We start from the raw sequence: 22,577 nt of genomic DNA on the forward strand, positions 1-22,577 counted from the left end.
AAAGCAAGGTTAGTACATTTAGAGACTTTCCCAGAACTAAGGACTTCAATGGATTAGGTCTTTCTTTCATTTTGGCTGGTGGTGCTGTCTATGTGTTAAGTTTTTTGGCGTGAATGATACATCCATCATGGAGTCAATTGTGCTAGAGTCTGGGCGCCTTTACACATAGAGAGTTCTAGGACAGCCAGGGCTACATAATGAGACCCATTTCCCCTCCCAGATCAGAGACTGGAAACCAATCAGAATTCTTTATGCCCAGAGTACTTCTTCAGGCAGCCCAAGAACAAACCTTTCTGTGTTTAGCAGGCTTTCTCCTCTTTCTCTCCTCCTCTCCTTCATTTCTTCCTGCCACTCAACCTCAAACCTAAAGCCTTCCTTAAGCCAGGCAAGCGTACTGTCACTGAGTGGTGCCCTCGGTGTCCTGTTTTTTGATCTTTGTTTAAAACAGAATGTCACCATACTGCAGCCTAGGATAGCCTCAAACTTGCCAGAATCGTGTGTATGTGTTTGTGTGTGTGTGCATGCGCATGTGTGTGTTTTGCTTTTAAGACAGGATCTTTCTTTCTACATAACACCTGCTGGAATTCTTCTGCTTTTGCCTCTCTGGTACACAGCAAGAATACACTACTATGCTTGACCCTCCCCTTTTTCTGAGACAGGCTCATCACTGCGTAGCCCCGACTGGCCTGGAACTCTCCATGTGGACCAGGCTAGTGGTGAATATGGAACCCAAGCTACAAGCACAAACTGGCCTTGAGCTCTCTGTGTTGTCAAGGATGAGCTTGAACTCCTGATCCCTTTGTCCCCAACTCTCCAGGACTGGAGTCACAGGTGTATGTGAACCCCCACCCAGTATATTTGGTGCCGGCTTGCTGGCCAGAACCCACTCTACCTAAATGGATGTGCTCCAGGTTCAATGCCAGTCTCTGCCTGAAAAACAAACAGACAAACAAACAAACAAGATGGAGGGGGCTGGAGAGATGGCTCAGAAGTTAAAAGCACATACTGCTCTTGCAGAAGCCCTGAGTCTGATTCTCACCATCCACACCTACAGCTCATGATGTCCTGTGACTCCAGCACCAGGGGATCATGGAACCCTCTTCTGGCCTTTGCAGGTACTGCACTCTACCCACCCACAAACACAAAATTAAAAAAAAAATAAACTAAGGGACTGGAGAAATGGCCCAGTTGTTCAGAGCACTGGCTACTCTTGGAAAGGATTGGAGTCCAGTCTCCAGCAGCCAAGTGGAGGCTCACAACTGTATGTAACTCCAGTCACAGGGGATCTGCTGCCCTCTTCTGGCCTCCATGGGCACTGCACACACATGGTACACATACATCAAACACCCACACATAAAAATAAAGATGAAAAGCAATCAAGGATGACACGATGTTAACCTCTGACACACACATGCACACATGTGAACACACCCGTGACATACACAACAAAACAAAACAGCAACAACAAAACTCTGAACACCTAGCTGAGCATTGTGGCACCTGCCTGTATCCCAGCACTCAGGAGGCTGAGATGGTGGCTCTGAATGAGTTTGAGGCCAACCTGGTGAGACTCTATTTCAAAAAACAATTAAAATAACAAACAAACAAAAAATCAGAATGCTTCCTAGAAATTTTTATTTTAAAAATCCTATTAAAAACACATGAGCCCCTACCCAAAGGAACAAGTTGGTATAAAATACGTTCTGTGGACATAAGAAAGCAGGGCAAAGCAGGAGCCAGAGAAAAACGGTTTTCTGAATTCTTCATGGAGGCAGAAACAGCTGAGAATGGTTGCTTCTCCTTGTCTTTCTGAGAGGTTCCCTGAAACCCCTTGTCCCTAGGATTCCCCCCGACCCTGTGTGTGTGTGTGTAGTTCAGAGGATGACCCAGGGGGAGCCGGTTCTTTTCTTCTACTATGTGGGTATTGGGAATCCAACCCAAGTTGTCAGGCTTGGCATTGAGGGAGGCCCTTTCCCCTCTGAGCCATCTCAAAGGCCCTTCTTTTTATTACTTTTGTTTGTTTCTTTTGAAATAGGGTTCCTCTGTGTAACATCCTTAGCTGTTCTGAGACTCAGCTTGTAGACCAGGCTGGCCTTGAACTCACAGAGATCCACCTGCTTCTGCCTTTTGAGTGCTGCGATTAAAGGCGTGTGCCACCACACCCAGCCTTATTTACCCATTTTGTGTGTATGTGAGCGGCCAGTGGTGGCACACGCCTTTAATCTCAGCACTTGGGAGGCAGAGGCGGATGGATCTCTGTGAGTTTAAGGCTGGCCTGGTCTACCGGACAGGCTCCAAAGCTACAAACAAACCCACAAAAACAAAAAAAATCAAACCAAACAAACAAAATAACAAAACCAAAAAAAAAAAACCCTTTAAAAATAAGGTATTGTTGTGTGTCCCAGGATGTCTAAATGAAACTCCTGAGTTCAAGTGAACTTAACATCTTGCTACCTCTTCCCAAGCAGCTGCTGTTGCACACTGACTTGCCTGGCTTCATCTCCTGGTTGATGGGCATTTGGAGAGTGTCTTTTTCTATTTATTGTCATTTTAATAATGTTTTAATCATTATTATATGTGTGGTTGTTTTACCTACATGAATGTCTGTGTGCCACGTGCATGCCTGGTGCCCACAGAGGCCAGAAGAAGGCACTGGATCCCCTGAACCTGTAGGTACAGATGATTGTGAGCTGTCATGTGGGTTCTGGGAATTTATCTGGGTCCTCTTCAAGATCAACCAGTACTCTTCTCTGATGAACCATTTCTCTAGTCCATGGAGAGTTCAAATTCCAGTTAAACACAGAGAAGATTTAATAGATGCTTAGAAGATCCCTTGGCCATAGATAGAACGTGGGCGGTCAGGCCTCCGAGCAGGTGGATGTAATTCAGGAAGGGTGCTGTGTGTGGACATATATGACCAAAAAGACAGGGGAGCTAGGAGCTCACAGAGATGACAATTAGTAGATCTGGAAGGTGGCAAGGTTCAGAAAGACAAGATCAGGAGTCCAAAGCGGGGTAGTCCGTTCTGAGGGTTTCTACTTTTCTGTTTCTGTAGCCTTGGATGAGCACAGCTTCTTTTTGGCTTATTTGTTTGCTTTCTGTGGCTGTACATGTTCATGCACATGTGTGCTTGGAGGTCAAAAGACAAGCTCAGGTGTCATGTCTCTGGATCTGAGACCTCAAGCACCTGTCAAAGTGTCCAGACTTAGACCAAGGACACATGTTTAGGAATAGAGACAGAGAAAGTTTATTGAGAAGAGAACATGCTTGAGTGGGAGTGAGCTAACGAGCTGAGGGGAAGCCCCAAACTGAGAGTCCTGAACCGTGTAACTCCTCATACGACTTTTACATGGCGCCTGTTCCACCCATTTTTAGGTAATCCAGATGTTCTTTGAGCTGTTTGTGGAATGAAGCCCAGATGACAAGGCTTCTTTCGGGTTAACCTCTTGTCACAGTTCCACCTTTTGCTGAGGCAGGGTCTCTCATTAGTCTAGGATTTTGCCAAGTAAGCTAAACTAGCAAACTAACAAACAAGCTTCCAGGGCCCCACTTGTCTCCTCCCACCTGCTGTTGCTGGGGTACAGGTACCTGCTGCATTGCACTGAGCTTTTTGAATAAGTTCTAAGGATGGAGCTCCTGTCCTTACATTTGTGAGGCAAATGCTTTGACCAAATGAGTCCCCTCTGAAGCATTTATTTGCTTAAAAACAACAACAAAACAACTTTTGAAACATTTTTTTTTTACTTTTGCATATTTGTACACACATGTGTCATGGCACATTTATGTGGATTCCAGGGATAAAACTCAGATCTCCAGGCTTGCCAAGAAAGCACCTTTGCCTGCTGAACCCTCTCTTAGGCCTTAAATCAAGGTTTTAACATTCAGGACTAAATCTTTTGTTGTTAGTTTGGCTCACAGGACTTAACTAGTTGGCTTTCTCATTTCTTTTTCTCTACCTCAGGCTTTGGTTAAGTTAACTATCTCTCAGGGTGTGGTAGCTTATTCCAGTGGCCTGCTGCTGGGCTTTCCCTGTGTCTGAGTCTACAATATTATCATATTTGTAGGCTGAGTATCCATGGGCCTGTGGTACTTTCTGATCCAGAGCCACTCCCAGAACCAGCTCCCTATGGCTCGCCACTCCAGCTTACACCACACACACACACACACACACACACGGCAAACACATGGATACCCACATGCATGTGAGTAATTCATCTCTTCCTGGAATTCAGAATGTTGCCTAAGTTAAGGTGTGGCTAGAAACACCGAACTGAGCTTTCTCCATTCAGGAGTTGTAACCAGCGGGTGAAGTAGAGCAGACTTGTGATTCCACCTCCTCGTGCCCTGGAGGCTATGGGTTGCCACTATCTTGAAACTAGCCTAGGATACATAGTGAGTTCCACAACAGCTGGCTACAGAGTTACACCTTGTGTGGAAAAAGCAAGCAATGGGTCAGTGCCATGGCTCAGCAAGTGCTCCAGCGGCTTCAGTATTCATTATGTAACCACACCCTTATCTCAAAATGGTGCTTGCTTTTCTTTCTCTTCTTTTCCCCGCCTGGCATACATATCAACTTATATGACAGGTAGGGCCACATTGTGTGACCTAATTTAAAACAAAACCGACAACTTTTTGCTGTTCTACAACTCACTATGTAGACCAGGCTGGACTTGAACTCACAGAGATCTGCCTGCCTCAGCCTGCTGGGATTAAAGATGTGTGTCACTACGACTGGCTGTTGCTGTTTCTTTTTGTTGAGACAGGGTCTCATACAGCCAAGACTGTCCTCAAATTATCTCTCGCTGTGTAGGCAAGGATGATGCTGAACTCCTGATTTTCTTGTCTCCCCCTTCTAAATGCTGGGATGATAGCCGCACACCGCCATGCCAAGTCCATGTGTTACTGCAGAGGCTCTTTGTCTGTTGCAGAAGCACCTGCCAACTGAGCTATATGTCCAGCCCTAAAAATGCTCTTAACTCTGGATCCAGTTGTTTTCCAGCCCTTCTTCTGGAACTTTCAGGACACTGGTCCAGGACTCATTTCTTTATCTGCCTAGCACTGAAATGGCTCAGCAAGCTTTGCTAAGTAGTCCAGGCTGGTCTGGAACGCAGGATCTTCCTGCTGCTATCTCTGGAGTACTGGCTATGCAGCCCACAATACCAAGCTCAAAGAGTCCTTATACTCCAGAGAACCCTTGGAGACCAGCGGTTTGGTTTAACACCCCCTGTGGGTAAGATCTCCTGTACGGTGCACCCACCCCCATGGGGTCTGTGAGTTAACCTCCTAAAGTGACACCTTTTAGTTGCTCAGCTTCGGACCCTCAGACAGAATGCTCTCAGCTTCTTCACACACCTGTTTGCAGACTTTCCCTCCGTAATCATGCTTCTCAACGATCCACAAGTTCTGCCAGGAAAGCTCTGAGGCCTTGACCGCCTGTATGCCAGCTAAGTAGAGATGTCTTGCCCCACAAAAGGCAGAGTCACCACCGTGTTTCCTATTTTTCTCCCTTTCTTTCCTCCCTCTGATCTTCCTCTCTTCTTCCAAATCTGGGCTCTGCTGTGCATCCCCTAAGCCCAAGAGTTTGAGTTCTGTGAGATGGCTCAGTGGACAAATACGCTTGCTGCCAAGCCTGATCACCCCAGTTTCATCCCCAGGATGAGGTTGTAGGGGTGAACTGGTCCTACTGTTGTTCTCTGACGTCTAACAGCGTGCAGTGGCACGTACACACACCAACACACACACACACTTAATAAATTAAATAAATAAATAAATAAATAAAATGTAATAAAAATTAGCTCCCAGGGTTCGCATTCTCCAGCAACCCCCACCAATCCGCAGCAAGTACGGGGTTACCTAGGGTGTGAGAAAAAGTGGGGTTGCAAGACATCCTAGGGCTATCTAACCTCCACAGTCATCAAGAAAGGGGGACTGGAGGACACAGAGTGGCTGGATTGGTTGGTGGATCAGAGGCTCAGTGATCCCGCCCTCCTGGTTGCCAAGGCCCAGCCTATCCCTGTCCAGGAGAACATTGGTCTCCAAGTGCTTGAGAAGGAGCAGGTGCAAGAGCTGGAGTAGGGGACTGTGAGGGTCCTCAAGGGATTTCCCTACTAAGCATCTCTGGTTAAGTCTGTGGTCGTTGGACAGAGTCACTGAAATAGGCCTCCCCCGGGGTGGTCACAGGGAGGCAGCACGCGCACCTCCCTCGTAGGCGCGCCTCTTCTCTCAGCCCCCCTCGGCGCGCTCCCGGCTCTGGATCGAGCGCAAGCACGCGCATCCTGGGCTCTCCCTGCCCGCGGCTGAGGGGCGGGGCCGCGGCCAGGCTCCCCAGGCACTGTCGCCTGCAGCCCCCTCCCCTTGCCTTCTCGCCGTTCCCCGCCACAGCTGCTCCGGCCCAGCCCCACCCCAGGCGACCCTGCGTGGAGCGGCTCGTGGCCAGAGGCGTAGGTGAGCGCGCGATGTGAGCAGGTGGAACGGGCGGATCGCTGGCCTAGGAGACCATGCTGGGGGAGGGGTCGGGCCCGGGAAGCAGCTCTTTGTCTACCGGAGCCCGTTCGCGGGCTACGAGGCCACTCTTTTTCTTCCTGCAGGTGCCTGGGGAACCTGGGGGAGGACGCTGGTGAATCGCACTTGGTGTGCGTTGGGAGGACCCTGAATCTGGAAGTCCTGTTTTCGGGGACTGGTCGTTTGGGTTTCCGAGAGGCGAGGGGTAGGGGCATGGATGTTGTTTTTGTGAGAGGGCAGAGGCACGGGCGCGGGTGTGTGTGGGGGGGACATGAACAGGGCGTCTTAGCTTTGGGGGATGGAGGTGGCGGTGGGACTTGACAACACTGAGCGGCTGGGCTGGTGAGCGGGTGTAGGTGGTTGGAAGGAAAGCAAATTGAGGCTCTTGAGGCTGAGGTTTAGGCACCCCTAGGTGGTGATGCTGGAGGAAGCATAGGGAGGCGCCAGGTTCGTTTGTGGTGAGTGGTTCAAGACCTGGGATGTTGACCCCTCTGTTTTCCTCATCAGGTGCATTATGGACAAGAGGGATAAGGTCAAGGCAGGAGCTGCCCCGAGGATGCCAGTTTCACGACCTTCAGGCCTTCTGACCCCGAGGCCTCCTGGATCCCCTCGACCTCCTCCCCCTGTAACCACCGCTGCCCTTCGAGTCCTGGAAGCAAATGGAGCTGTGGGGCGAAGGCCCCCGGTGGAGCGAGCCGCGGGCGTCGGCAAAACAGCTCTTCCACAGACAGCAGCGCAGGGGGCACCAGCGCGCAGCAGCGTTGGGGCAGGTCCTCGCAGCCCAGGTGCTCAGCTTCATCTGTGACTTCAATTTTCACACTGCTCACCTTCCCTCTTCCTTCTCGGATACTCTTCTTTTTCAGAAATGCCATTGATTTTTGTCTTCTCCCTGAAGCCTCCAGGCCCGCAGCTTCTGGGAAAGGAGAGAAGGCCCCGGTGAAGATCTCCGGCCAGGGTTCTATTTCTAGCCCCGGGCGTGCCAGCAGTGGGATCACCAGGTAACACGCTAATTCCTCTAACTCCTTAATTCCCCAAGCAAGGGTTAGTTTAGCAATCTGGTGCCTTTTGAAATTACGCAAGAATGGGCTGGGAGGGTGGCTTAGTGTGGTGAAGTGCTTGTTGCGTAAATATGAGGACCTGAGCGTGAGACTCTGGTCTCGGTGGTGTACCACTATCACCTCAGCTCTGGGTGGGAATGGGAGGTGGGGAGAGATGGATTCCGGGTGCTGGACTCTTAATACCAGCCCTCAGCAGCCAGAGGCATATGGACCTCTATGAGTCTGGGGCTAGCCTGGTCTACACAGTGATAATAAATAAAACAATGCAAAAATAAGACAGTAAAAAGAGCCGGGCGATGGTGGCGCACGCCTTTTATCCCAGCATTCGGCAAGCAGAGGTGGGCGGATCCTGTGAGTTCGAGGCCAGCCTGGTTTACAAGAGCTAGTTCCAGGACAGGCTCCAAAGCTACAGAGAAACCCTGTCTTAGGAAAGAAAGAAAGAGAGAAAGAAAGAAAGAAAGAAAGAAAGAAAGAAAGAAAACAGAGAAAAGATCCAGCTAGATGCCAGTGCTTACCTCTGGCATCCACACGAGTATGCCTGGGGGAGCACAACTGAAGATACGTTGCACACACATGCACAAAAATATTTCCCACGAGTTGGCTCAGGAACACTTGCAGATAGTGGGTCAAATTGGGCAAAAGTCATTATTGGTTGGGTCACAGGAAGGCAAGCAACTCCATGTCACAGGTGGGGAAGTGTGCGACTGGGAATACCAACAACAGCTGGTCCTCCTGTTTCCAGACCAGGCCCTGTTGTCCAGAAGGGACCCCAACCCCCGACTAAGGAGCCCGTGGTCAGAGGTAAAGCATCAGAGGCACCCAAAAGGAACACTCTGAGCTCTGGAACGAGAAGAGGTATGTGACCTGGAGACAAGCAGGTTTCTATCAGTCTTTGAGGGCAACTAGTCTCGAGGTATCCGTGTTTCTTCTGGACTGTCGTTTTTGTCTGCAGATTCTTTAGGACCCACCTCAGGAACCTCTTCTCCTGCCATCCCTCGTCGGTCCAGACCTCCCGCTACAGAGGTGGGAATTCCTCGACCAGTTCCCAGTGCCCGGCAGCGTCCCTTGACCACCGAAGCACCCAGGAAACCTGTGAGCAGTGCTGCGGAGCGCAGTGTCCCGGAGCTGAGCCCAGCCTTAAAGAGGCGCTCTGCCGCTGGTGGCAGCCTGCAGAAGCCGGCCTCCCGTTCCCTGAGCTCCAGTGCTACTCCTCAGCTCTCTCCAGCTCGCTCTGGGGTCTCTCCGCGTGCCACCCCCCGGGCTCCTGCGCACACCTCGCAGCTCAAGTCGAAAGGGCAGCAAGCTCTGCGCCCACCCCAGACCACAGTCCCGAGGAAGGACAGAACCTCAGCACAGAGTCTACTTTCTGCTTCATCTTTAGTCACGCCCGCTCCACCTGGAGCCTCCACACCTCAGGCTGCCTCTGTCCAGGTCCCCGAGGATCCGCTGAAGGCCGCGCTCCCTCCCTCTCCACCCGCCACCCCCCCTCTACCTGCTGCTCTTTCACTCCAAGCCCAGTCCTCTGCACAGGCAACACCCCAATCACAGGCCATAAACTGCCCACCATCACCTCCCCCGCTTTCTCTGCAGAACCTCCCATCCCCACCAGCCACGCCCCCTTTGCAAGCTCCACCCACAAGTCTGGGTCCTGAAGAGGCCTCTGACTCACCCCCACCAATGGCCGTGATCTCTCCATCGCTTTCATCTCTTGTACAGAGTGTGCCCTGCAACCAGGCTTCTTCAGCTTCGCCCCCTCCGGAGACTCTCTCGGCCACTCCTATCTCACCTGCGCCTCCACCTCTAGCCACGCCTCCTCCACCAGTCCTTCCTTCACCGCCAGTTTCCCCGCAGAATCAGCCTACGCCCCTCATCACACCCTCTCTGTCCACTCTGTCCGCTCTAACTACGCCCCCTTTGCCGGCCAACTTTTCTGGGTCTCCTCTCCTCCAGGACACGCCCTCTAATCGAACTACGCCGCCTTTGCAAGACACTCTGTTTCTGGCCATTTCTCCTCCAGTTTCTCCCTCCCCTTCCTCCTCTCCACCTCTGTATGTCCCTCCCTCTCCCGTGGTCACGCCTCCTCTGAGGCTCTCACCACCTCTGATTTTGCCCACTTCACAGGCTTCTTTGTTGACCTCGACACCCTCCCGGGCCTCGTCGCCCCAGCAGGCCACGCCTGCTCCTTTGGCTGTGTCGCCACTATCGTCCCCACTGCCTTTGGGCTCACCTCCTCTGCAGGCCTCGCTCTCTGTCATGCCCACATCCTCTGTGCAGGCACACTCTCTACCCTCGCCTCCCTTGCAGGCGCCTTCTCTGGCTACATATCCTTCGCCTCTTCCCTCGTCCCCGGCCTCGCCTCCTCTGCCAGCTCTTCTCTCCCCTCCTGCCTCACCACCTCTAGAGCGCCCTCTTTCTCCTTCACCCTCACCTCCGGCTCCCTTGGCAACGCCCCCACCAGAAGCCCCACCTTCATTGGATTCACCCACTCCTCTGACTTCGCCCCCTCCGCAGGACCCCTCTTCTCTAGCTTTGCCCTCTCTGCAGGCTCCCTCCTCCCCGCCGGCCACGGCGCCACCTCCCCTACAGGTTCCCCTCTTGGCTTTGCCTCCTCTCCAGACCCCGCCCTCTCCTCTGGCCACGCCCCCTCCGGGCCTGACCTCGCCCCTTGTTCAGCCTCCTTCTCCTCCCGCCTCACCTCCACTGCAAGCCCCTCGTCGACCCCCGACTCCAGGTCCAGATGTCCCGATCTCAAGTCCAAGGCTGACCCTGTCGCTGGCCCCTGCCCCGCCACCGCCACCCTCGCGAAGCCCGTCCAGTACGCTGAGTGGCCCGGACCTGGCAGGCCACAGCAGCAGCGCCACGAGCACGCCGGAGGAGCTCCGTGGCTATGATAGCGGGCCCGACGGCTGCGCCACAGTCTCCCCGGCCGCAGACGCGGAGCTAGCGGCCTGCCACCCGGCCTCTTGGAGTCGAGGTCCTGCTCCATCGTTGGCAGTGCGTGGCGCTCCAGGTAAGGAGTTCAGGCTCGGGGGCGGACCTTTTCATGGAGTCAAGCTTTTTTTTTTTTTAACTTGAATTTTATATTTATTTAGTATGTGTATATGTGCATGCGCATGGAAATGAGCGGACAACCTGCAGTAATCTATTCTCTTTCCTCCGTGTGAGTTACGGGGATAGAATTTAGGTCGTCAGGCAGGGCTGCAAGCGCCTTTACTCGTCGTCTCGCAACCTCTTAAAAAAAACGATTTTATATATATAGTATGCTACACGTGTGCGGCTCTTACAGGCTATTGTGAGCTACCCGAAATGAGTGCTTAGAACCGAACTCAGGTCCTTGCAAGAGCAGTATTGTTCTTTATCTCTGAGCCTCCTCTCCAGCCCCACATCCTTAAAAATCACGTTTGTGTACTCATTTTTTATGTTTGCATCTCTTTACAAACTGTAGCTGCCTCTAGGGGCGCTAGGAGTGCTGTGGGTATGTACTCTGGCGCGTTTGTGGAAGTCAGACAGCTTATAGAATTCTGTTCTCACCTTACCTGTGGGTTGAACTCAGATCTCCTTAGTAGCCTTACCCGCTGAACCATCTCTCCAGCCCTATTTTATTTTTATTTCATTCTATGTGTACCGGTAATTTACCTGAATGTATGTGTGTGATGCAGTAGACGCTAGAAAAGTATGTCAGGTACCTGAAACTTGACTTACAGACCGTTGTGAGCAGCCACATGGGTGCGGGGGAATCGAACCTAGGGCTCCTGAAAGAGCAGCTAGTGTTTTTAACCAATGAACCATCTCTCCATTCCCTGCTGGTCCTTAATTTTTTTTTCTTCACATCATGAATTTTATTTATTCACTTGCTTATTTTTGTGGGTTCATGTGTCACAGCGCTGATGTGGCGGTCAGATAACTTGTGGGAGTTGGTTCCCTCCTTCACTGTGTAGGCTCAAGAGATCAAACGCCGGTTGTCAGGCTTGGTGGCAAGCGCCCTCCGTTGAGCCAATCTCGCTGGTCCCCACTTCTGTTCTTACAGGAGTTCCCCTGCCGTGGCCTCCCGCTGCCTGCGCGGGCTCCTCTGACGGCCTGTGCACCATCTACGAAGCTGAAGGACCAGAGTCGGTGGCCCCTACCCCTGGATCCCTAGATGCGGAACCGGAGCCGGAGCCGAGGCCGGGCTCTGGCGGTGGGAAGGCAACTGCTACCCCGGGCTCAGGAGCATCCTCGAGAAGCCCCAAATCCGCTCGCCTTGGCGAGCTGCCGCTAGGGGCGCTGCAGGCGAGCGTCGTACAGCACCTGCTGAGCCGGACACTGTTGCTAGCGGCAGCCGAGGGTGCCGCTGCCGGTAGTGAAGGAGGTTCAGGAGGCCCAGGGGGTGGTGGTGTTCCGGGGGGATCCCGGGCTCCGCTTAGCGATGCCGAATTGGGCCGCTGGGCCGAATTGCTGTCTCCCTTGGACGAGTCGCGGGCCAGCATCACTTCAGTCACCAGCTTCTCCCCGGACGACGTGGCCTCCCCACAGGGTGATTGGACTGTAGTGGAAGTGGAGACTTTTCATTGAGCCAGACCCCAGCCCCGGGATCATACACATACCACTTTAGAGTCCACCCTTCCGGTTACACCTCTTTTGCCTTAGTCTCCGCTCTCACTGGATGGATATTTTTTTTAAACCTCTAGAGCCCAGTCTTTGGGCCCAGGCCGTGCCCCTATCCTTCCTTGGTATAAGCTTGGAACACACCTACAGGTAGGCCTAGGCCTTCCATTTGCGCTTGTGTTTGGCCTAAGCCACAGCCCTCTAAGGAGCCACGCCACACCCTATGTTCAGTGGATAAATAGCCTCGCATACCAATAGCCTCATTTTCAGTAAAACCAGAGATGCTGGCACCTGGGCGCCATGGTGATGGGAGCTGGGAAAGGGCCACACATGTAGCGGTGCAGTTCAAAGGTCCAGGCTACACCATGCTGCTGGGTGTGCCTGAGCAAGTCGGAGCTCTGGCTGAACTGTGTGACTTGTCTACAGCAAGGTGGTTGGTGAGATAGTGGTCTTGTGCTCTTTTGGGTCACACTTCTAATGAAAATGTTAGGCCCAGGGAGGCCTGAGTGGATGAGCTGGTGATCAAACCGGGGAGCCACCAAAGCTCTTCTAACCCTGGATGTGGGGTAATTCGCTCTCCTGGGTATTCCTTGTTACAGCCCCTATGCCCTGTGTGCACCCTTCTCTTTTGTGCTTGAGAGTTGGGCCTGGAGGATGAACTCGAGTGGAGAGGAAGGGTGAGTCCTTGCCTTCATCTCTTACTTCTCCCTCTGTGATGGGTAGTGCCAAGTTGTAAAATGTGAAAATCCCCTGAAAGATGGGCCCCTTGGCATGCCTGTGTGTGTGTGTGTTGGGGGGGGAGTTAGCTTGCTTAGGCTTAGGTGGAAACACCTACCCATTGTGGGTGGCACCATACCCTGGCTGGGATCCTGGGCTGTGTAAGCAGAGAGCTGGGCAGCAGCATGCATTCACTGCTCTTTGTGACTGCTTCCAGCTCCTGTTACCTTGACTTCCCCACAGTGATAGACTGTACCCTGAACTGTGAGCCAGAATAAACCCTTTCTCCCTTAAGTTGCTTTTGTCAAGGTGATTTATCACAGTTAAGGGAAATAAACGGAGACAATCTCCCTCTCCTTTCACCAAGGAGGCCACAGTGTTAAGGCAGTAACTTGCCCAGGTTTGCAGAAAGAACTACAAATGTAGGGCTAAAGTGGACTGACCTGGCTGAACCTTGAAGGGGGTGGTGGTGCAGAAGACCTGGGCGTTGACACCATGACCTGGCTGAACCTTGAAGGGGGTGGTGGTGCAGAAGACCTGGGCATTGACACCATGCCATTCTATGTATTGCACTCACAGGGGCATCCTTGCCTTGTTTCTTACTCCAGATGATCTCATGAATTCTCAGTTACCATCTTCATTTAAGTCTGTCAATCAGAATTGCTCTCCACCTCCCAGCCATCAACCTGTCCATGGAGCCCCTAACTCCAGGCAAGGTTCTTTCTTTCCAAGTGCCCCTGCATGACATTACCCCTTGAACGTTACTGCCCAAGGATCTCCTGCTTGGCACTAACAGTGTGGAAGCCAAATGGCAGTGCCCTGTGCTGGGCCCCCTTACCTCACCCTGAGTCAGGTACTTGTCAGGTACAGACAACTAAGTTCTCTGTCCTCACCCTGAAACAGCCACTTCCTGGCTTACAGTCCAAAGAGTCTCATCTCAGAGGGGCACTGCTACCTCTGTTGTTGGGGCGGGGGGTGGGGGGAAGCACATGCTCTGGACTCTGAGATTTGTAGCAAGCCAGAGATTTCTTCTCTAGCTGAGCCCTGGAGAGAACCCCAGATATCCTTGTTCCCAGATGTCAAGACAAGCCTAAGAGAAAAAAGCTAACTCTCCCCATCCGAAGACAGGGTTTCTCCATATAGTTCTGGCTAGCCTGTAGTTCCGGAACTCACTCTGTAGACCAGGCTGGCCTTGGAACTCAGAACCTCCTGCCACTGCCTTCTGGGTGCAGGGATTAAAGATGCCACCATGCCCCAGCAAAAAGGTGACTCTTAACACTGGGCAGCTAGGACCTCAGGCCAATTTCCAGGTCCCAGTTCAGGGAGCTAGCTTGGGGACAAGAACATGTGGATGCTTAGTGACCCACGGGAGCAGTGACAGATGAGCATCAGTATTAGATCTGTGTGACCGGAATGAATGGGAGCATCTGTAGGGGACTCAGCTATTCTGACCTGGAATCAGCGTTGTGTCCAGTTGCTCAGTGCCACTGGGCAGTAAATAGTTGTGTTTTAGTGCTCTCGACTATACTTCCCCTCCCTCCATGAGCTGGTGCTAACCCTGGGCACTCTTCTCCCAGACAACACTCCGGTGTAATGTCAGTTTGGCATTTGATGCACTGGCCTGGTTACTGACCCTCATTAGGGGATTTCTCCAGTAGGGGAGTTCCCATTCAATAGGCTCTCTTCTCAGCCTTCCCATGGATCCCACACTGCTCTCAGTTCGAGCCCAAACTCAGCTCCCGACTGGAGCAGTCACACTCACCACCTCCCTGGTCTCACCACACACCCAAGATCTGTTCCTTCTTCCAGGATATTCTGGCTCCTCACAGAAAATAACCCCTCCTCTCCCTATTAGCAGAGCCTTTGTGCTTTTGCCCTCAGGGGAATTTCTCACCTTGTCTCCTCTGCTCTGTTCCGCTCTGGTTGTCTACTTTGGCATTACACAAATTCCCTTACCCTTAGTACCCACTCCCATTACAGCAGAGACTCCACAAAAGCAGGCACAGGCAGAACACTCCACTGGCTATCACTGGGCCCAGCTTTTCTTCAAGTTGGCATTTTGGATTAGGCCATCCAAATCCACCCCTGTGGCCTATCTCACACTGACTAGCCATTGCATTCGGCTTCGAACTTCCAGAACACAAGGATGGGGTCAGCACCTTGCTGTGATTTTCCCAGCCCTTTGGCTTGCTCCACTCAGCATCCCTTGTGACTGTGTAAATACACTTTATTTTCCATCTTTCCTGCCTGGGAGACATGGAGTGTGAACAGGCAGTGTGCAAAATGGTGGTGGGCAGTGTGGAGGGGCACATGAGGGGCACAGAAGAGGGCCTCCTCAGGGGTACCCTGTCCCAGCCCCCAGGCTTTTTAACACTTAAAGAGTGGGCCACCAGGAATGGAGACTGAGCTGGAGGCCCACCCAGGAAGCACCCAGGGATTGCTTGGGACACCACTCTACCTGAGGCTCTAGAAGCACTGAGAGGGGGGTCAGCCCCCAGGGTCCCAAGATGCAGGCCGTGAGGGATAAAGGAGTCTGGGAGCATCGATGGACTTTGGCACCATTCTCAGCTCTGGGCAGAGACCACAGAAACACTTCAAGGAGATAAGGGAGGTAACTCTGACTGGGAACCTCTGGCCAGAAATGGGGCTAGGGACACAGGAACAAGAGAACTGAGGCTGAGAACTCCTAAGGAAGGGGCTTTCCTCCACAGCCAGCCAACATGTGTGATATTAGTACTCCCCAGAGGAAGATGGGTGCTCTTGGGAAAAGGGTCTCTTCTTTGCAGCTTCTGCAGCCCTAGAAGGTAGGGAGACACTGCCCATGCCTGAGCTGGTTCCCACGGACCACTCACACCCCTGTGGTCCTGCACACAGGATGGGGGGGACTTTGGTTTCTGCTGCAGGGGCCATGATGCCTGCACCAGGCAGAAAAGCCCAGCCTAGCCATCTGACCCTGGTGGCAAGGGGCTGGCTGTTCAAAATCACTGTGTACAGAGAGCCTGTCCTGGGGTGCTAATAAACAATCCAAGTTGTCCCTCCTTCCTCAGACCCACTGCAGCTCCTGGGCCCCACCCAGCAGGGCCACCCTTGTCCCAAAGGGAAGCTGACTGGGAGGAGGAAGCTTTCTGCTTAGCAAGTCTTGGGACCTCTGCACTTTCGGCCCTTGTCCATATGAAGAGAGCATCACCCTCCAGGTAACTGACCCAGGCACCCCTTGAACTCAGGAGGGCCTGCACCGTATGGACCAAACCGGGTCAACACTGCTATGTAAGACAGGCCTGCCAGTAGGCCCTGCCCTCTGTGCAGCCTCCTCCACCTGGCCCTTGTTTGGCGGGAACCACAGAGGCACATAATTTTTTAGTACTGTGGAGCAGCAAGGTCACTGACTGCTGCCCTCTCCTCCCGGCAAGTGGTGATTGCGGTCTCCAGGCTCCCAGTGAGTGGGCCCCCAGCCTCAGTTGTCCAGGCCTTGGTTGCTATAAGGCGTGGCCAGTTCGTCTGCATCGCTGTCTGAGCTACCTTCACTGTCTTTGGCTGGCCTTTCCAGACGTCTGAAGAAGCGTGCGTCCCGGGGCGACAGAGGATAGAGTGGGTCCTGCAGGGCTGCGCCCACGCCCACACCCACTCCCAGCAGCTCTTCATCGGAAGATGGTAGGGAGTCCTCATCCAGGTGCCGTGTCAGGCTAAGACCATCGAAAGCCAGCGGGTCCTCGAAGGTTGGTGGGCCTTTCAGCAGCCGCACCTGGGGTGCGCGGGGGGGGGCACCCGCGCGTTGGAGATGTAGACTGATGTGCCCACACAAAAGCCTGGCCATCAGGCGCCCTCCTCCCTTACCCTCCTAGCTTCATGCTTCATCTGGGTCCCTGCACCAGAGTCTGGCCTGTCGCCAGCAACCCTTGCTCTCACCTCGGCCTTCAGTTCCTCAATCTGGTCCTTCAGCTCGCGGATGTACTGCGAAGAATCCGAGTGGTTCAGCTGGCCCTGGATACGGCCCTCCTCCCTCTGCCGGTAAGGCCAGAGTACTGGCAGTCAGAGCATGGCCAGCCCAAGGGCACCAACCTCCTCTCAGCTCGGGCAGCTCACCTGGATCTCCAACTCTGCGATGCGCTGCCTCATCTCCGCCACTGCGGCCATACTGTCAGCCTCCCGAAGGCGCACAGCCATCACTTCCTCCTTGCTCTGAAATGGGGGGAAGGGGTGTACAGAGGTTGGGTTAAGGAGGTGGCAAGGTCGCAGGTAGGGTCGTGGGGTCCAGGCAGGGGCTGCACCTTGCACTCAGCCTCCGCCTGCTTGCGGCGGCTTTCACTGAGTTGAGTCTGGAGTCCCTTGTTCTGCGCTGCTAGGTACTGCAGCTTCTCCTGCAGAGCTGCACGTTCTGCCTCCACACGGTTCAGCAGGTTGCGGTGGATGTTGTCCTGGAAAGGAGGACCAGAGGGCATAGCAGCAGGAGAGGGGTGGTCGCGCTTTGGTCAAGGGGTCCGCTGTGGGGGGTCCCTGTCCCGCGGAGGCATGGACTACCTGGGTCTCCAGTTCCACCACGCGCTGCCGCCATTCGCGGCCATCGGCCAGGGCCTGCGCCTCGCGCAAACGCACGGTCATGAGCTCGTCTTGCAGTTCTCCCAGGACCAGCTTCCGCGGGGACTCCTTCCAGCGGCCACCACGGGAAAGATGAGCCTAGAAGAATGGCTGGAGGGGTTCTAGAGACCGGCCCCAGGTAAGGCCCACCAGCTGCTCCGGGGACATCCTGCTGGGGGCTCCCTCACCACCCGTTCTCACCTGCCAGGTGTCTGAGAGCTCCTGCAGCTGCAATTTCAGCTCCCGCGCAGAGGCTACAGCCTCGCCCTCCCGCACCTTGAGCGCCTTAAGCTCCTCTTGCAGTCTGGCTACATTGTTCTCATCTGGCAGTGAGCTGTTTCTCTGCAGGGAAGACAGTAAGTGAGGAACCCTGAAAGCTGCTTTAACTCCTTGCATAAACTGCAGGATCCATGCCTTGGGCCTCCCTGCCACCCGGATCTTTTTCTGCCTGGGGCAGCTGATCGAAGAAAGAACCACATACCCAAGGAAGCAAGGACTAGGCCCAGGGGAAGAGGACCCTCCTGTAACCCTAGCCAGGGTTCATTATCTGCAAAAACAGCATCTACTCTCTCAAGTCTGTCCTTGGGAAACCCCCTGGAACTGTGAGGCCTCCTGTAAAGATTACTGCTGACTACACACAGCACACTGGGGCAGCTAAGGAGAGTGCAAGTCTGCTCTCAACTCCAAGATTCCACTCTTTCAGACCCATGACCCATCCTGAGAACTGCATCCGTAGGGGCTGCAAGACAGGCAGCAGCACCCTGTGCTCTCCCCAGGCCTGGCCTGGAGCCCCTCTTTCCAGAAACAGACAGACTGGGGACCAGCCTCTATTCTGTCCTGGTGTGGAGAGGGCCCAGTGGCTGGGGTGTGGTGGTGCTCATGATGTAACTCGGTAGGCCTGGTCCTTACTGACTTGTTTAGCTCTGGGTGAGGAATGCAAGACAGGTCTAGGCTGGGCACATTTCCCTCCTGTGTGGAGAAAGTATGTTGATGGGGCTGAGGCTTCTGGCCCTCACATAGCTGTAGTTGATATTGGGGGAAGGGGTTTTTCTCAACTTCAAGGACTTTGTGGCAGATCCCAGGAGAGTTTTGTGGTTTGGTTTGGCTTTTTTCTTTTTAAGACATGATCTCAGGTAACTCAGGCTGAAATCAGACTTGCTATGTAGCCAAGGATGGTCTGGAATGGCTGATCTTCCTTCTTCCATCTCCCCGGGGCTGGGGTTATGGGAATGTACTAGGGATGGAATCTGGGGCTTCATATATGCTAGGCAAGCATTCTACCAACTGAAGTACATCCTCAGTCTGAGTTGCATCAACACACAAAGTAGCCGGGGAGGCACTCAGGAAGTCTGGTTGCCCACTTCCAGGACTGCAGGGAGGAAAGTTTGGCTCTAGCTTGCCTCTGGAGAGTATCTCCATGGAAGAGAAGAGTGGGTAGGCAGTCCTAATTTAGTAGGTCTGGGCTTTCCCCTGTCAGCCTTTCCTTCCCTGCATCCTGGAACCTCAGCTCCAGCGGGGAGATATGCACAGTGTAGTGGGATACTGCAACACATTATGATTTGAGACTGAGACTTAGCCGGGCGGTGGTGGCGCACACCTTTAATCTCAGCACTTGGGAGGCAGAGGCAGGCGGATCTCTGTAAGTTCGAGGCCAGCCTGGTCTAGAAGAGACTGAGACTTAAGGCAGGGTTCAAGGGCATGGGGAGCTCTGGGGTGAGGAGCACTGGTCCCTGTGCAGAGACTGTGGTGGTGTAGGGGACAATGCCTAGTTGGCAACAGGCTATAGAGCAGCATGGAGAGAGGGGCTTCCTCTCTGTGGGAACCGACTGACATGAGAGTAAGGCAATGTCCCGGCTGCCTCTTCTTGTTGGCTCTGTGTGTGTGTGTTATAGGCACATGTGTGTATGTTTGAAGAGGCCAGAGGATGATGAGAGGTGACCCCAGCACTTTGCCTTATTCCCTTTAGATAGGGTCTCTTCCTGAACCTGGAGCTAGGCTAAAGACCAGTCAGCCAACCAGAGATCCTCCCATCTCTCTATCACAGTGCTGGGATTACAGGTGTATGTGGCAATGCCTGGCTTCTGAAGCTTCTAAAACTCACTCAAGACTTTTGTCTTCTTCCTAGCCATACCTTTTCCATGTCCAGAACCTTGTCCTGCATTTCTCGAAGGGCCCCCAGAGTCTCTGTCTCACGTAACCGTGACTGCTCCAGTTCTGTCTCCAAGTGGGCCACAAAATCCTCTGTGAGGCGTGGGTTTTCCTGGAGACAAAGAACAGCAATGGTCCCTGGTCAAGACTGCACAGTGGCTAGCTTCCATGCTAATGGGCCAGAGGGCCAGTTTTGGGGCATCCTGGGTTGAACCCATGCTCTGTTCATGGCACTTGGCTTGGCTACTTTCCAGGGAAATCTGCACAGAAGGGATGCTGGGAATGGGACTTTCCATGACTTCAGGATGCCTCTGAGAGCCTCCAAGACTCAGTCCCAGGACCATGGGCAGGGCATGTGCTCCTGCAGTGCAGGGAGTTGTGGAATCATGTACACAGCCAGGGACCAGGGAGTTGTGGAATCATGTACACGGTCAGGGACCAGGGAGTTGTGGAATCATGTACACGGTCAGGGACCACTCCAAAATAGGGTGAAAACCAAGACCTTCTCTTTCTGCTCTGGTTGCATGAGAGGGCATTTCTCTAGGGGACCATCCCAATCTGGCCTTGGAAAGCACCCCCTTCCCCAGCCAGCCACCTGACCTCTGTCCTGTTAGGAATTCTGACTCTTTGTGCCAGCATCACTTCCTGGGTCAAATGGACTTCAGGCCTCATGAGGTGCCCCTCTTCTGGGGTACCCCCCCTTTTTTTTTAACGCTCCTCTTGAGCCTGAGGATAATAGGTCTAGACCTTACCTACCTGTTCATTTCCTCATAGTGGGCACCCAGAGGTTCTCTGTTTCTCAGAGGAACCCTCCAGCTTAGTCTCAAGATAAGACAACTCACCTCAGGGTAGGAAATGGAAATCTTAGGATGTCCCATGGAGACTAGGGGTAGCTGGCTGTGAGGGACAGCAAATCCACTCTAGCCTCTGGATACCCCTACCCACCTTATAGCTCTAGGGCCAGAAGGTAGGAGTGGCACATGGGCTTGTGGGAGGTGTGGTCCTGCCAGTCAACCCCACCCACATGCCTGGTACCTGCTGTTCCTGCAGCTGCCGAATGGTGCTCTGCGCCTTCTGAAGGTCCTCCGCAGTCGAGCTACACTGTTGTCTCGCCACTGCCAACTCCCGTTTGATGACATAGTTCTCCTCAGCCTCCTGTGCCCGTGTCACCTGCCCCTGAGCACAGTGAGGATGGGGGTGGGAAGGGTGCCATGACTGTCTGCTTTGGTCCCAGGCCTGGCCTCTGGGAGGCTCAGAGAGGATGTGAGAGGGGTAGAGTGAGACAGGCATGGCCTTTAGTGCTCAGAGCCTGGGATGGGGTGCCCCACAGCAGGCCTCAGGATGGTGGGGGTGGAGAGAGGCAAGGACAGGCCACCTGATGGGTCCTGGGAGTACTGGACATTCTGGAGGTACTGCCAGCTTAAGTGACAAATGCCCCCAACTCCCAAGCTCGGGCTTCTTTCCTCATTCTGGCTCTTTGCCTCTGCCCCAAATGAAGAGAAAGATTGTTATCCGTGCCAAAGACCTCTGAGAGGTGGAATACACCTCTCCCTGGGGCCACGTCCTCCACCCACATCCTCTCTCCCACCCAACTTGATACTCCTTGTCCCCCATTCCAGGCTCGGAGCCACTGGGTGCTGTGCAGAAGCTTCTAGAAAAGCCATCCAAGAATGAAGCAGCAGCAGAAGCAGCCGAGTGAGAGATGGTGAGGGGGTGGCAGGCAGAAGCAGAGAGGAGTCAGAAGGGTTGTGTGTGTGCCTGCAATTATGCATGCATGCCTGTGGGTGAGCACGTTCATGTAAGCTTAGCACAACACATGTCAAGGCCTACAACCAAATGCTCAAGGGTCCTGAGCCCTATTGGGCTGGCATCTGTTGCCCCTTGGTGGAGGAAGCCTCCTGCCCATGCTGAGTGTAAGTTTTCTCCTAAACTCACTCCCACCAATGCCTCCCATCATGGTGTTTGTCTCCAGATCACATGCCCCCCCTCCCTCAAAGCATTGGTCTCCCTGGAAGCTTCTCCCTCCATGCAAGTTGCCAGGCCTGCCCCCTTGCCCCCAGAATGGCAGTGGCCAGGAAAGAGGTGGTTACTGGCTGTCTTGTGCAGTGACCCAGGAAGGGTCTGGGATGGAGAGTGCAGAGGTATATGGAAAGGCTACAGTACCTGGATTAACCTATCAGCCAGGGCCGCGCTCTCCTACCAGGCGAAGGGGGTTCCCAGCAACAGGGGAAGGAGGCAGAGCAGAAGGCAGGGGACAGGAGAGGGGGAGAGACAGACAAGAACCACTTGTCACTAACGCAGTGGGCTACCTCTAGAAGCAGGGGAGAGAGGAGTGAAGACCAGAGAACCAGCGAAGAGGACCCGGAGAAAGACCAAAGCCAGAGCCAGCTCCGTCCTGGAGGGGGGTTCATATGGGTGGGGAGATCGGGGTGCACTGGGCTGAGAAAACTCAGCAGCAGGAATGTCTCTTCAGAGAGGGCTGGGACAGGGAATGCATTTTAATCTTGAGAGAAAACAAGAATTGAGGCTTTTGGTGTGGTAATAACATCTTCTCCATGACCCACTACCTCCTTGTGGTTGGCGAATAGTCAAGTGAGGAGCACTAAGGAGCAGGAAGTAGAGTTCGGAGTCATGCTAAATCACCCAAACCACCCCCAATCCTTAATCTAGTAGGGTGCGAGGTCAAATCCATGCCGCTCTTCCTCCATCCTGCCCCCCTTCCTTTCTAGGGTGGCCCAGTGAGAGGGCTCATCCTCCCACCCATGCGGTTTGTGATTGCCATCCACTGAGTCGTGATTCAGCTGCAACCCTAGGGGCTGAATTGAGATCCAGAGTGGGATGAAGCCTTCCAAGAATCCTTAATAACAGGGCAGCCCAAATCTAAGTGGGGTTGCGGGTGTTTGAATAAAAGGCCACCCATATATTTTGTTGAGATAGGGTTTCATGTAGTCAAGGCTAACTGGCCTTGAACTCTTGATCCTCCTGCCTCCACCT

General features: G+C 53.5%; 2 protein-coding genes across 8 annotated transcripts in view; one reads left to right on the forward strand and one right to left on the reverse strand.

Annotated features, from left to right (window-relative positions):
- Positions 1-6,303: 6,303 nt before the first annotated feature.
- On the forward strand, positions 6,304-13,144 carry Prr36 (proline rich 36). 4 transcript variants are annotated; one of them, XM_057763498.1, is made up of 7 exons: positions 6,304-6,444; positions 6,588-6,706; positions 7,009-7,286; positions 7,397-7,499; positions 8,302-8,414; positions 8,512-10,569; positions 11,587-13,144. In XM_057763498.1, the coding sequence occupies exons 3-7, from the start codon at positions 7,016-7,018 to the stop codon at positions 12,108-12,110; spliced, it is 3,069 nt and encodes a 1,022-aa protein (XP_057619481.1). In that variant the 5' UTR covers positions 6,304-6,444; positions 6,588-6,706; positions 7,009-7,015; the 3' UTR covers positions 12,111-13,144. The 4 variants fall into 4 exon arrangements, with proteins under 4 accessions (XP_057619481.1, XP_057619483.1, XP_057619484.1 ...); XM_057763500.1 differs by lacking the exon at positions 6,588-6,706; XM_057763501.1 differs by lacking the exons at positions 6,304-6,444; positions 6,588-6,706 and adding an exon at positions 6,520-6,587.
- The window catches only part of Evi5l (ecotropic viral integration site 5 like), a 45,096-nt gene continuing 34,446 nt past the window's right edge, over positions 11,928-22,577 (reverse strand). Inside the window, exons 12-20 of one of the 4 annotated variants that reach the window (XM_057763506.1) lie at positions 21,747-21,779; positions 20,619-20,759; positions 19,567-19,695; positions 17,637-17,777; positions 17,379-17,534; positions 17,129-17,275; positions 16,944-17,039; positions 16,767-16,862; positions 11,928-12,081 (exon numbers count right to left, since the gene is read on the reverse strand). In XM_057763506.1, coding sequence (XP_057619489.1) covers positions 12,034-12,081; positions 16,767-16,862; positions 16,944-17,039; positions 17,129-17,275; positions 17,379-17,534; positions 17,637-17,777; positions 19,567-19,695; positions 20,619-20,759; positions 21,747-21,779 — 987 coding nt within the window. In that variant the 3' untranslated portion in view covers positions 11,928-12,033. Of the gene's footprint in view, positions 12,082-14,908; positions 16,603-16,766; positions 16,863-16,943; positions 17,040-17,128; positions 17,276-17,378; positions 17,535-17,636; positions 17,778-19,566; positions 19,696-20,618; positions 20,760-21,746; positions 21,780-22,577 lie in introns of those variants that run through there. The other 3 variants (XM_057763503.1, XM_057763502.1, XM_057763504.1) reach the window with 3 other exon arrangements.

The sequence above is a fragment of the Chionomys nivalis genome, chromosome 3 (genome assembly GCF_950005125.1).
Source record: "Chionomys nivalis chromosome 3, mChiNiv1.1, whole genome shotgun sequence".
Lineage (NCBI taxonomy): Eukaryota > Metazoa > Chordata > Mammalia > Rodentia > Cricetidae > Chionomys > Chionomys nivalis.

What these genes read in the sequence shown, in the direction of transcription:
- Prr36 (XM_057763498.1), top strand. Translation starts at nt 7,016, where the DNA reads ATGGACAAGAGGGATAAGGTCAAGGCAGGAGCTGCCCCGAGGATGCCA. An exon ending in GCCAGCAGTGGGATCACCAG is followed by an intron (nt 7,500 to 8,301) that starts GTAACACGCTAA and finishes TCCTGTTTCCAG; the next exon opens with ACCAGGCCCTGTTGTCCAGA. An exon ending in GAGCTCTGGAACGAGAAGAG is followed by an intron (nt 8,415 to 8,511) that starts GTATGTGACCTG and finishes TTTTGTCTGCAG; the next exon opens with ATTCTTTAGGACCCACCTCA.